We start from the raw sequence: 12,261 nt of genomic DNA on the forward strand, positions 1-12,261 counted from the left end.
CGTGTAGCCTCGTCATCAACATCACCAAATATACTTTTTGTTCTTCCCATTAAGATTTATTCAAGGTGTTTCGATGTTTCACCACCAAAATTCTCAACGCAGCTCTTTGTATTAACCTCAGTTTCACGCATTGATTGAACTACAGCGCTGCATAAATTACAGGCGCAATTTCCTCAAATACATGTGTAATGTAAAACGTGAAGATTCCAAATAACAACGAATCCACAGGTGTAACATTTGTGTACACTTACGTTATGCCTCCAGCTGACCTTGTATACCCAAGGATTAGACTTTATGTTACACTCGAAGTACACATCGATTCCTTCACGTATCGAACTGGCATTCAGATTACTTCCCAGCTCCAGACTCACAATTGGCACATCTGAAAAATACGATAAAAAATAAAGAAAATGACGAATGAGTTAGGACCAATGTGGCTTAAGGAAAACAAAGTTATTGATAATATGAACTGCAAAAGACACCAATAATCATCATAATTGACTACGCAAGGTGATGACGGATGTCTATCAACAATTTCGACAGACGGCTTATTTGCGATCCAACTGGCCGTGTGTCGCCGTAGAATGCCGCTACCGTTAAGCAGGCAACTCCGTAGAACGGACATTTTAATTACCGATTCAAGCATGACAAAGGTAATAATGGAGAGTATGGGAACAAGTCACGAGGGCATTGTTCGGAACTGGGGGACAAAAAGGAAAGATAAAAAATTGAGAAATATTGAAACCTCATGACCAAAGAAATTTATGTATATCTTATATATATATAAAATCCCTTCGTCTCTGTCGTCTCTAGCAAGATTTCCAGGCAGTTTTTACCAATGATTCGTTTCTTGACAACTACTTACGCACAATGCGATTATTATGCAGCACCATGGCGGTAAAGAATATAAAAAAACTGGTACAGAGGATTAGCTCAGTCAGTATAGTGACTAGCTACGGGCTGGACGACCGGGGTTCGATCCCCGACGGGGGCAGAGGATTTTTCCTCTAGCCTCTGGGGCCCACCCAGCCGCCTCTACAATGGGTACCGGGGTCCTTTCCCGGGGGTAAAGCCGGCCGGGGCGTGATGCTGACCACTCACCCCCATCTAGTGCCGAGGTCAAGGAAGAGAGGAGCTATACCTCCACTCACCCCAAACGCCTACATGGCGTATAGTGGGACAAACTTTACTTTAGTTACTTTACTTACAGAGGATTACAATGAAAAACAATAAAATTATTTTCGCGCAAGTTTAAGACAACGCAGGAGAAAAGGGGACGCTTCCTTGATACACGAGTAATGTGCAACGTGAAAGAAAGCAAGAACCATTCTGAAAGCAACTGGACGAAATCCCTGGGACGAACAGTCTATTAACAGTGCATACCAGATACATTAAGTTATTTTCCGGACAATGTATTATATCCGAATGTACATGTTAATCTGTAGTTTGAAATTAACCACGAGACTTACCAAAACCAAGTAACAAACTCGATAAGAAAAGTAAAGAAATAAAGAGAGGAGTATTGCTTTATTAAAAAAACGTATCGAGGATAACATTTTAACAGAATGTGAATACATAAAGTATCTGTGTGCTCAAAAAACAATTGTTATAACTAAAAGCTCTATTTGAAGCCTCGCAGGATTACACGCAGTATAGCACAGAAGTTGCATATCTAAGATTGTAACATATACTGTAGAATTTCGGTTTAATTTCTCCTACGAAGACATCTACGCAGTTTATATTTCAATAAGTACATGTATCAAGTAGAGTACATTTATGCATAGAAATTAGAATGGGGATTGGAGCAAAGGCTGAAATATTGCACTGTGGCTTATATTCCATTAGCAGAAATGGATGGAACCTTTAATTTAATTTTCTGGGAAACACTTCTCAGCATCTCGGATTTCACTTTTCATATCGCGTTGCCATGGTTATCGGCAAAGCATTAACTTACTCACTTCATGCAACACGGGCAAATGAATACAAGAACAGAAAAGGGTATTCCAGATTCGAGTATTAATTTTCGTAACGACTTCTTTACAGATATATCGCACTGACATCGTTGCCCGTTTACTTCAGACACAATATTATTTGAGACACAAATCTGTTGTCGCCATATTTACTGCAGCTTATATTACGTAGTCATAAATCATGTTTATTTTTTACAGAAACGATGTATCAGAAAAACACTTCAAATAAGACATATACAAAAATATTATTAGGCTGATGAAACAAAGGAGTAAGAAATGAACTGGCATGTAGCACAAATGGGAGAGACGAGAAATTCATACAGAATTTCAGTCATAAAAACCGAAGGGAAGACACCAGGTTGCAGACGTAGGCTGAACTAGGCTTCGATGGTGGAAGACGTATCATAATATATATTTTTAAACAAATGTAATATAAAGTTGCGGATAGAATCCATCTGGCTCAAGACAGGGACTAGTGGCGGGTCCTGTGAACATGGACCTTTAGGGTCCGCAAGAGACTTCTCAGGTATCTTCGTTAGTTTCAATACTTATTCATTCATTAGTGTATTAAAGAAAGTAGCTTATTCCTTCCTCACTCAACCTTATCCTGGAGTCTTCCTTTCCGATTATACTTTATTGCATTATTTAGAATCAGTTAATTATTTATATTGCTTCTTTTTTTTCTTTCTTTCTGAAGTAACACCCATTTATCGCTAAAATTCGTTCAAAGGAACATCTAAAGAAATTATATCATAATGACTTCATAATTTATTTACAACCCTACTCTCTTCTGAAGCCCGTTTCCGACTTTACAAATTTCATTTAAGGCAAGTGTTACTCAAATACCACTTCCAAGTACCAGAGATCTTATCGTAATTTTTGTAAAACAATTGAGATTCGTTTAACTTTATCCTGACTGTATTATTATTAAAGTTCTGCACATTCGGACGGCAGGCAAGCCATGTTCAGAACAGCTGAAACAGAGTCTTGTTCGGCATGAGTGTAACGATTCTTACACTAAGCGAAGAAGATACTCACTCGCTTTTCACTTCTACACTGTGAAACGAGTTTAGAAACGTCGCAAACGGTTACCTGCACACTCCTCTGTCGGGAATTCAATGCTCCTCCTCGCTTGTGAAACTACATGCTGTATTCTCGGAAAAAAACAAAACAAAACAAAAACTCTGTAAGATGGAGTATGGAGTGAATAATGCTTGAAATCAAGTTTCGCGTATTTGGAAAATACACTTTCCTTTCTAAGGTAGAAAACTTTAACACACACTTCCACACTTTGAAAGCAAATTTCTGTTCTTCTGTCGCATTCTTTCCCCGGGATATTTCCGTGCTCAACGCGACAATCTCAGATTTTTGGTCTCGCTTGTTTGTCTGATCGTTTTCAAACGGATTTCTTCAAGACGATGACGACGACTGGATGCGATGGTACAGCGGGGACGCTGCAGACGTGTTCTCCGGAAGCACTCAAAATTAATTCAGACCTGTTTATCGGATGCGGGCTATATCATACTCTTCGTGGTTTTCCCTCGATCTCTCCAGCCAAATTACACGATAATTTCTTAAAATAGGTCATGGTCCCCTCAGTCAAAATCCTTACAACTCACAGTTCAACATCATTTGCACATTTCAATGACGCCAATTAACTTATGAAGTTGAAACAACGCCTGTAAATAATCCAAGAATGAATAAACCCACTGGTCTGGCGTTCAAAGCTTTTGCACATCTTGTGAACAGGTGGTAAATGCGCGGACTTCGAGAGGAGTGTAGTATTTTTGTGCACCGTTCGATGCCGAGTTCAGGAGCCACTGTCTATACCCTTTACAGGTGGCTTCATTCTTTCCACTTTCAGCACATCACTGAAATAACATATATGATACAAATGGCAGCAAGTTGTGCAATGCCCTCCATAAACCAACAAGGACTTTTCTCCTGCTACAGCAGCTGCGGCAAACTCAATCAATGTTGACCGAACAGTGGTTAGAAGAGACATCTTCAGGAGATTCTAGTACTAAACTTTGATGGAGAGAGAAAGAATAAAATAGAAAGAGACATATCATGGGTAGAAAAGGTCTTAAATTGGATTTCGTTTCAGTTCTATTCTCTCCCTTTTTACTTTGGTGCATCTTCTGTTTTTTTTCTTCTAAAGACGATATTTTAAAGCAAAATAAGATGCCGCCAATACTACAGCAAATCAACACGTCCTCCTCACTTCACTACAGACCCATCTTTTTCTTTTCGTTTCCTACTCTTGCATTTATCCTTGACTGTTGCCTCTTCTGTCGTTCAATTCTACGTCTCCCAACCTTCTACCAAGTCAAGTCCCGAGAAACCTTTCCTCAGGGTGAAAGACTACCGAATCATTTCGATCAGAGTGGCGTTAAACATTCATACCCACTTCACGAATTAATTTAATTTATTCCTTTTACACTTTCTAACCAGTACTATTTCTAGCAAACTAGTTACTACATTCCAGCTTTTATACCTCGTCCATCACTCCAATTATTTTCATATTTGTATTTTCTCTCTCTTACTCTCTAAACTCCCATAGGAATGCGGTATAATTGGACAGAAATCGAATACATTCCACGATGTTGTTCCTCTGTTTTCCTCATTCACCTACGAGGCAGGCAAATCATCTGACATTCTGAAAGCATTGCGGGCTCTCTAAACACAATGCTGCAGGCGCTTCAGAGTGGCGTAATGTAGAAACGTTAGATATATCCCTATGTAGCGTCAGAGACCACAGCTTTCGACTGGTTGATCATTCCGTACTCTGCCAGCAAACTAATTAAGAGTTTTCTTTCACTGCATTCTGTCATTAACATGGCCTGTGTATGTATGAGAATTTGAAGTGGTGACTGCTATGGAGAACAACATGGTCACGGACAAAACAAAACAAAGCATGAACGTAAGAGGGGAAAAAGGTACCTGACCTGTCGGTATGTGCAATATGGGACCACGCACACACTACGGAAGCTAACAACTCGAAACATGTCAGAAAATATTAATGTTCTAAGTTTATTTCATGTGAAACACAAGGACACAAAATCACATTGGGTTATCTCCATTATGCGCTATGCAATTCAAGCAGTTTCTCAAAAGACTGTATCAACTAGAAAGTGGCTATATTTAAAAAGTTTCCTTCCAGCAGAAATTTCGCTAAACCGAATTCAAAAAAACAACAAACAATGTCATTCGTAATTTTTGCTGCACTGAGAGACAAAGATAGGGCTACAAAAAAAGATGATGCATGGAGACGCTGTGTGCAAGTATATCTTCTTGTCTACGGCACAATTTTCCAGGGCAGCAAACACAACAGTTGACACCACGCGACAGTAATCTCTACAAGAAACGGGACCAGAATATGAAATCTGATGGTCTGGCCTTTCTTCGAAATTTTATCATAGAACCGTATACTTTATTTACATGGTTCCCAGGATTTAACTTTCGAACTGCACACCTTCGGCCACAGTCAGTTGCTGAATCCATTAAGCTAAATAAACGAAGTTAATTTTAAGAATAATGTGATGGTGTGGGAGTTCAAGAAATAAAAATACTCATTACATAGGACAAGGGTGAACCTAAAAATGATATTATCTCTCTCCGTTCCTCGTATATTTAATCTTTAATAGTTATAGTTATTTTCTTATTTAAGCATGATTAGCCACGTAATGTTGTCCTTAGCATCTCTGGTTTCAGAGAAAAAACACAAGTAGCAAATGGAAATAAATCTGCTACCGATATAGTCTATTCTAAAGTGAGGATGAAATGAAGGACTGCGTGGTATACAAAGGGACGGATGTACGGAGGAACAAAGTTTCTTGTTTGCTGTTTTTGTCCTACAGATCCAACTGTTTTCATATGAAGAGTCAGTTATTACAATGTTAATGGAATTTACTTAGTTGCTGTGCGGTGATTAAATTGACTTAACGGCCATTGTGAAAGTTCTGTAGCGCAGAATATTTTACGGTGACCAGGTGCTAGCAACAGCCAAGCTGGAGACCTGTCTCTTGTGGCGACTATTTATTCAACGTCTACAGTTCACATCTGGAGACCACAAAACCAGCAACAGCAACAAATAATTTCATCATGTTTGAAATTTAAATATCCACAGGCAAAACCGGTAAACAAAAATCAAAAGAATAATACACTCTGGAAATGATTATGTTATTAATTTCGAAAATTATGTTCACCCCTTCACAATACGAAACGCTGAACGCCAGGATATGCAAAACAGTAACTTGGTCACTACTTCTGATGTAAATGTAAAACGCTTTCCCTTACTAGAAATTTACCAACTTTACAGACGTCCGGACCTCTGAAACGTAAGTAAAGTTCTTACAAGACCACACTGTACAACAACCCAGGAAAGAGCCATCTTAAAAATTACACATATTTCTAATATCCTTCATGCGTGCTGTATGACCAGCCGTCTGTTTCTTCCTAATATTATTTGTTGAAGAAATATTAGGTTACTCGTTATGAAACGTTGCCCAGCCTGCTTCTCTCAAAAAAGAAATCGTCTAGTCAGTAACCTGTTTTTAAACTATGACAATCTGTATTCGTTCGTAAGGGATAGGGACAAAGTTTCACACCCATATGAAATACAGGTAAAATTATATTTTTATATATTTTAATGTTTCGGTGCTTAGAATGGAGACTGTAAAATAAAATATTTCGAACTGAATGGTGACAAGCATTCCCAAATTTAATCCACTTCATGTTTGCAATTTTCGTTATCTCACTGCCCTTTTTCTACAAAACTAATCACAGATTAGTACGCACAGTTTGATTTATGCCAAGTTTTTATATCCTTGGGTAAGGCGGTCAATGCGTTTGAAATGGAGAATGGCTAGAATTCGAATGGATTCCCTGTAGAATGTTTGCATAAAAATGATAAAGTTGAGCGACACCCGGCCTCGTTGTTTCGGGTGGCTTTATGACAGTAGTAACGCTACACTAGCTCAGAGATTCTTGTCGCTTCCACTTTCTTTAACCGCATTTGTGTCCCATAAGCCACCTCCTCCCGTCTCTCTCTCTCTCCCTCCCTCTCTCACACACACAAAATGCAGCCTTACATTTCATAATACATAAAAGCTTATACAGAGGGCACTACTTAGGAATAAATAATAAACATAATAAATTTCAAAAGATTTTAAGAAGTTTTTAGAAATCCGATATGCAAGAATTAAATAAATATTTACATCAATATTTCAAGGCAGTAACAATATAGGTACCCAAATTTAGATCTGAAATATAATAAAAATATACAGGAGTATCGTATCTAAAAACCACCATAAAATATTATGTTGAAAGACAGAGAGAAAAGTCTATAGAATTTACAACTATGCATGGTAAGTATTCTTATCACACAGCGTCGAACCTCCGGCTTCCATAACAAGATAAATCTGTAAACGTATAACAAAGGTACCGGAAGTTAGTTATTATATGACTCAACTTATAAAGGACATCAACGCTCATATCTGTTAGATTAAATCTATTTGTTATATATGAGTAACTGAGAAAAAAACAGGAAATAACAGCTAAATCAGTCGATGTAATCATGAACTTTATAAACAAGTGACAGAATATTCCACCAGGTGTACAGATTTGGTTATGAGGTTAAATATCAAATAAAGACAACGAAATGATTTGTACAGTGTTCACTGGTAGATGAACAGCTGTCACATGTTTCAAAGAGTTCTCCAATTGTTTATCAGGAAGGAAATTGCGTCCCTTTCAGAAAACTTCTGACCCCGAAGATCCCGAAAGCACAGCAGAAAAACACGACAGATTCGCTCAGTCTCGTCTCCTGTTAAGCGAGGATGTGTTTATGTGCTTTTGAAAGCGACTGTTTCAATCTATGAAATGTGCCTCAGGCGTTTGCATCATCACAGCTAGACGAGAGATAATTAAGAGGCAAGTTCCTACTTGCTGCCTTGCCTCTGCGCCTTCCTCCTCCGTCTTCTGGAAATGGATGAAGGACAACCAACTTTTAACCAAGCTGCAACATAATGCCGAACGAGAGAGGAGAAGAAAACGATAATAAAAAGGACTAAAATGGAAGGAGAAATAAAAATACGCATAGAAATTACGGAATCGTGGTCAACAAAGCTCAGAATTGTTCCACAGAAGCAACCTTGTATAAGGAGACATACAACAATGACAAGACGGAAATGTGGGAAGGCTTTAGAATAAATCTACAAATTCCGAAAGACCTGCAGAATATCTTTTATTCACGAGACAGAGCTGAATGATACCATATTATCGTTCACTGGTTCACAGATAGAATTAATTAGTGTTATTACACTATTTTAGGATACGTATAAACGCGTTTGGAGACAGTGGTTAACATTTAAACACCATTAACCCTGATCAAAGTAATTGTTTTTTAAAGAAGAATGGTGCTCAACTTTCTAACATATCGTGCTTTCCAATCGCAGGTGTGAACGAAACAATCATGAGCCTACTTTTTAGACTTAAAACCTATATTTAAATATAAGTCTCACACGGTATAGAAATAGTTCTGAAGATTTTATAACGAGGTCGGAGTCGGAATAGGTACATTTTTACCGACTTCGACTCCGACTCCACAGATCTGGTCGTGTCTGTGACATGACCTAAATTTGTACGCAACCTCAATGATACGTATGTTCACCAAGATATACATGTTTCTTCAAAATTAACTGTGGGAAAATTTCGTTCTCTAATGAACTTGAACTTTAATGGCATTGACAGATACGTATCCACAACATACCTATCCCGTAATAACAAAAGCTAAAACGATACAAACCTAACCACACAACATAAGAGACCAAAACATAACCTAACACATCCCACCCAAACCTAACCCAACCTAACATAATCAAACCTAAACAAACTGAAACTATCTTTCTCAAGTAGCCTCATCTTTTGGAATGTAATTGCCCTGCCTTATGGATTAAGTTTATCTATAAGTGACTTCAAACTAACATGATTATGGTCACTCCAACCTAACCTGACCTGACCTAACCTAACCTAACCCAACCTACCATAATTTATTCCAACACAAATTAGACACTGAGTAAATATCGTGACCTTCACATGACCTTGACATATCCATGACCGCTAAATGATGTGTGCATTGCCACTCAGATTCCTACAGTTCTCGATGTAATGCGTAAGGAAATAGTATTTTGAATGACCATGAAAAGTTTGCAACTTCTAAATCTCAAACAGTTTGCGTGATCTTGTCGTGGTCTTGGCATGACCTTGACCTATCTGTGACCTCATTTTAACATGAGTATGGTCAACCAGGTATTTACGGTTTGGAAGTAATAAGTGTGAAAAGATATGACCCTGAGAAATTTAAAGACCCGTAACTAGGAAACTAGTGGGCCGATTTTGTCGTGACTTCCATATGACGTTCACCTATACGTGACCTCATTTTGATATGAGTATGGTAAATCAGGTATTTACGGTTCAGCGGAAATAAGTGTGAACATATGTGACCTTGAGAATTTTGAAGACCCGTATCTAGGAAACTAGTGGGCAGATTTTGTCCTGACTTCCATATGACCTTGACCTGTACGTGACTTCATTTTGACATGAGTATGGACAACCAGGTATTTACGGTTTGGCAGAAATAAGCGTTAGAAGATATGACCTTGAGAACTTTAAAGACTCATATCTAGGATACTAGTGGGCCTATTTTGTCGTGAGTTCCATATGACCTTGACCTATACGTGGTTTTATATTGACATGAGTATAGTCAACCAGGTATTTACGGTTTGGCAGAAATTAGCGTGAAAAGATATGACCTTGAGAATTTTAAAGACCCGTTTCTAAGAAACTAGTGGGCCGATTATGCCGTAATTTCCATATGACCTTCACCTATACGTGGTCCCATCTTGACATTAGTATGGTCAACCAGGTATTTACGGTTTGGAAGAAATTAGCGTGAAAAGATATGACCTTGAGAATGTTAAAGACCCGTACCTAAGAAACTAGTGGGCAGATTTTGTTGTGACTTCCATATGACGTTCACCTAAACGTGACCTCATTTTGACATGAGTATGGTCAATCAGGTATTTACGGTTTGGCAGAAATTAGTGTGAAAATATATGACCTTGAGATTTTTGAAGACTTGTATCTGGCAAACTATTGGGCCGATCTTGTCGTGACTTCCATACAACCTTGACCTATATGTGGCCTCATCTTGAAATGAATATGGTCTACAAGGTATTTACGGTTTGGCAGAACTCAGTGTTAAAACATTTTGACCTTGAGAATTTTAGAGACCCGTATCTAGGAAACTAGTGGGCCAATTTTGTCGTGACTTCCACATGACCTTGATCTGTACTTGACCTCATTTTGACATGAGTATGAACAATCAGGTATTTACGGTTTGGAAGTAATAAGTGTGAAAAGATATGACCTTGAGAAATTTCAAGACCCGTATCTAGGAAATTAGTGGGCCGATTTTGTCGTTACTTCCATATGACGTTCACCTATACGTGACCTCATTTTGACAAGAGTATGGTCAATCAGGTATTTACGGTTTGGCAGAAATTAGTGTGAAAATATATGACCTTGAGATTTTTGAAGACTTGTATCTGGCAAACTATTGGGCCGATTATGTCGTGAAATCCATATAACCTTGACCTATACGTGGCCTCATATTGACATTAGTATGGTCAACCAGGTATTTACGGTAACAAAGCGTGATCAAAAGTGTCCAAGAATGACAAAGCGTGACCTGCTATAAAGGCGTGCGGAGAGGTCGCCATAAGGGTTAAATATGACGAAGAATTGAAAAGTGAGTCTAAGAGTGCCCAAGCGTGCTCTAGCGTGACAAAGCGTAACTACGCGTGACGTACTCTAACGGCGTGACGAATTGTGGTCATAAGTGTCAAAATGTCACAAAAATTTTGAAAATTTACCTAACCTAACAAAATCCACTAAACAAACAACCTAACCTAACGTACTCTTCCTCAACGAAGTCTAACCTAACCTAGCCTAACCTAACATAGCCCAACCTAACGTAGCCTAACCCAACCTAACCTAACTTAACCCAACCTAACCTAACTTAACCCAACCTAACCTAACCAAACATAACGTAATCTATCCCAACACAAATTATACACTGAGTATATATTGTGACCTTAGCATGACCTTGACATATCTATGACCTCTAAATTCGTGCAATGTCACTCAGATTCCTACAGTTCTCTATGTATATGCGTGAGAAAATAGTATTTCGACCTGCTGCAGCGGGTATGGGCGGAAATGAATTATCGGCTTGACGTCTGCCGTGTCACAAAGTGCGGACACATAGATCATTTATGAGGTATGTAAAATAAACTGGGAGAGTTTCTCTTTCTAATGGCATATCCTATGTCACCATCCATTTCACCATTCAAATCTAGAGATTTCTTCTAATGTGTAAGGGAATTATGAATAACCTACTTTGCTAACTGAACACAGGGAGATAAATATGTACCAGAATACTGAGGCAAATGTGCTGTGGAATTACTTCGAAGTTAAGTCGATGGTCTACCTCATAGCGAGTTAATGTAGAGGCCCGAAGGACAGAAATTTCAGATTGTACCCGGCGCAAACCCGAAGTCTATCTTCGGATATGTTATCCGTACAGCTCCTGAGCCAGACTTCATTCCAGCCCAAATGAAACTCGATATATTTACAATCGTCCCTTATATCACATCATTAATATATGTTACTTTCAATGCACAAATGCCAATATCACAGAATAAATTATTTAACGGCACTATCAATTATCGAAGTATATTCTGGCATTTGAGGGACGTTGAAAGACATCGAATGTCAGCTTCGAAGGGTATTATCTCGAACTATTTTCAGGAGAGGACACCTGTGTAAATTCCCGAGAAAATCTAATCGGCGGGATTTGTTTTCGGAGTCCAATTTTGCTTCGAGCACGAGATGAGCGCAACTACGGATGAATTTTTCTCTTTTCGAAAACAGAAAGGCCCAAGATAGTCCTTAATGTTCTATACAACACTGGTCGCTATCTTATGAACCTGGCCCGTTCAAACCTCTATATTAATGTCAAATTTAGATTTAAAATCTCAATAATTTGTGGTGAATGCAATGTAGATAATTCAGTTATAGGTAGTGAGAATTATTGAGAAAGCTAATAAGAAAGTTGGGGAAGCTAAACCATGTCAGAGGAGCCGAGGCAGAAACATTTATTGGGCATTCCAAATGCAAATCTTGTACAACAGCTCTTGTGCAGAACAACAAACCTTGGCCTCTCACT

General features: G+C 38.5%; 1 protein-coding gene across 5 annotated transcripts in view; it reads right to left on the reverse strand.

Annotated features, from left to right (window-relative positions):
- Positions 1 to 12,261, reverse strand: part of LOC110836165 (nephrin) — a 700,179-nt gene that overhangs the window by 33,408 nt on the left and 654,510 nt on the right. For all 5 annotated transcript variants that reach the window (XR_015537708.1, XM_087358243.1, XM_087358240.1 and 2 more), the window contains one exon: positions 252 to 382. Coding sequence is in view for 4 of the 5 variants with exons in the window: in XM_087358243.1 (XP_087214369.1) it covers positions 252 to 382 (131 nt within the window). In the remaining variant the exon portion in view is untranslated. The remainder of the gene's footprint in view (positions 1 to 251; positions 383 to 12,261) is intronic.

Source organism: Zootermopsis nevadensis, unplaced genomic scaffold (assembly GCF_977971745.1).
Source record: "Zootermopsis nevadensis isolate Lab colony 2312 unplaced genomic scaffold, Znev_1.0 Znev_ptg000029l, whole genome shotgun sequence".
Classification (NCBI taxonomy): domain Eukaryota; kingdom Metazoa; phylum Arthropoda; class Insecta; order Blattodea; family Termopsidae; genus Zootermopsis; species Zootermopsis nevadensis.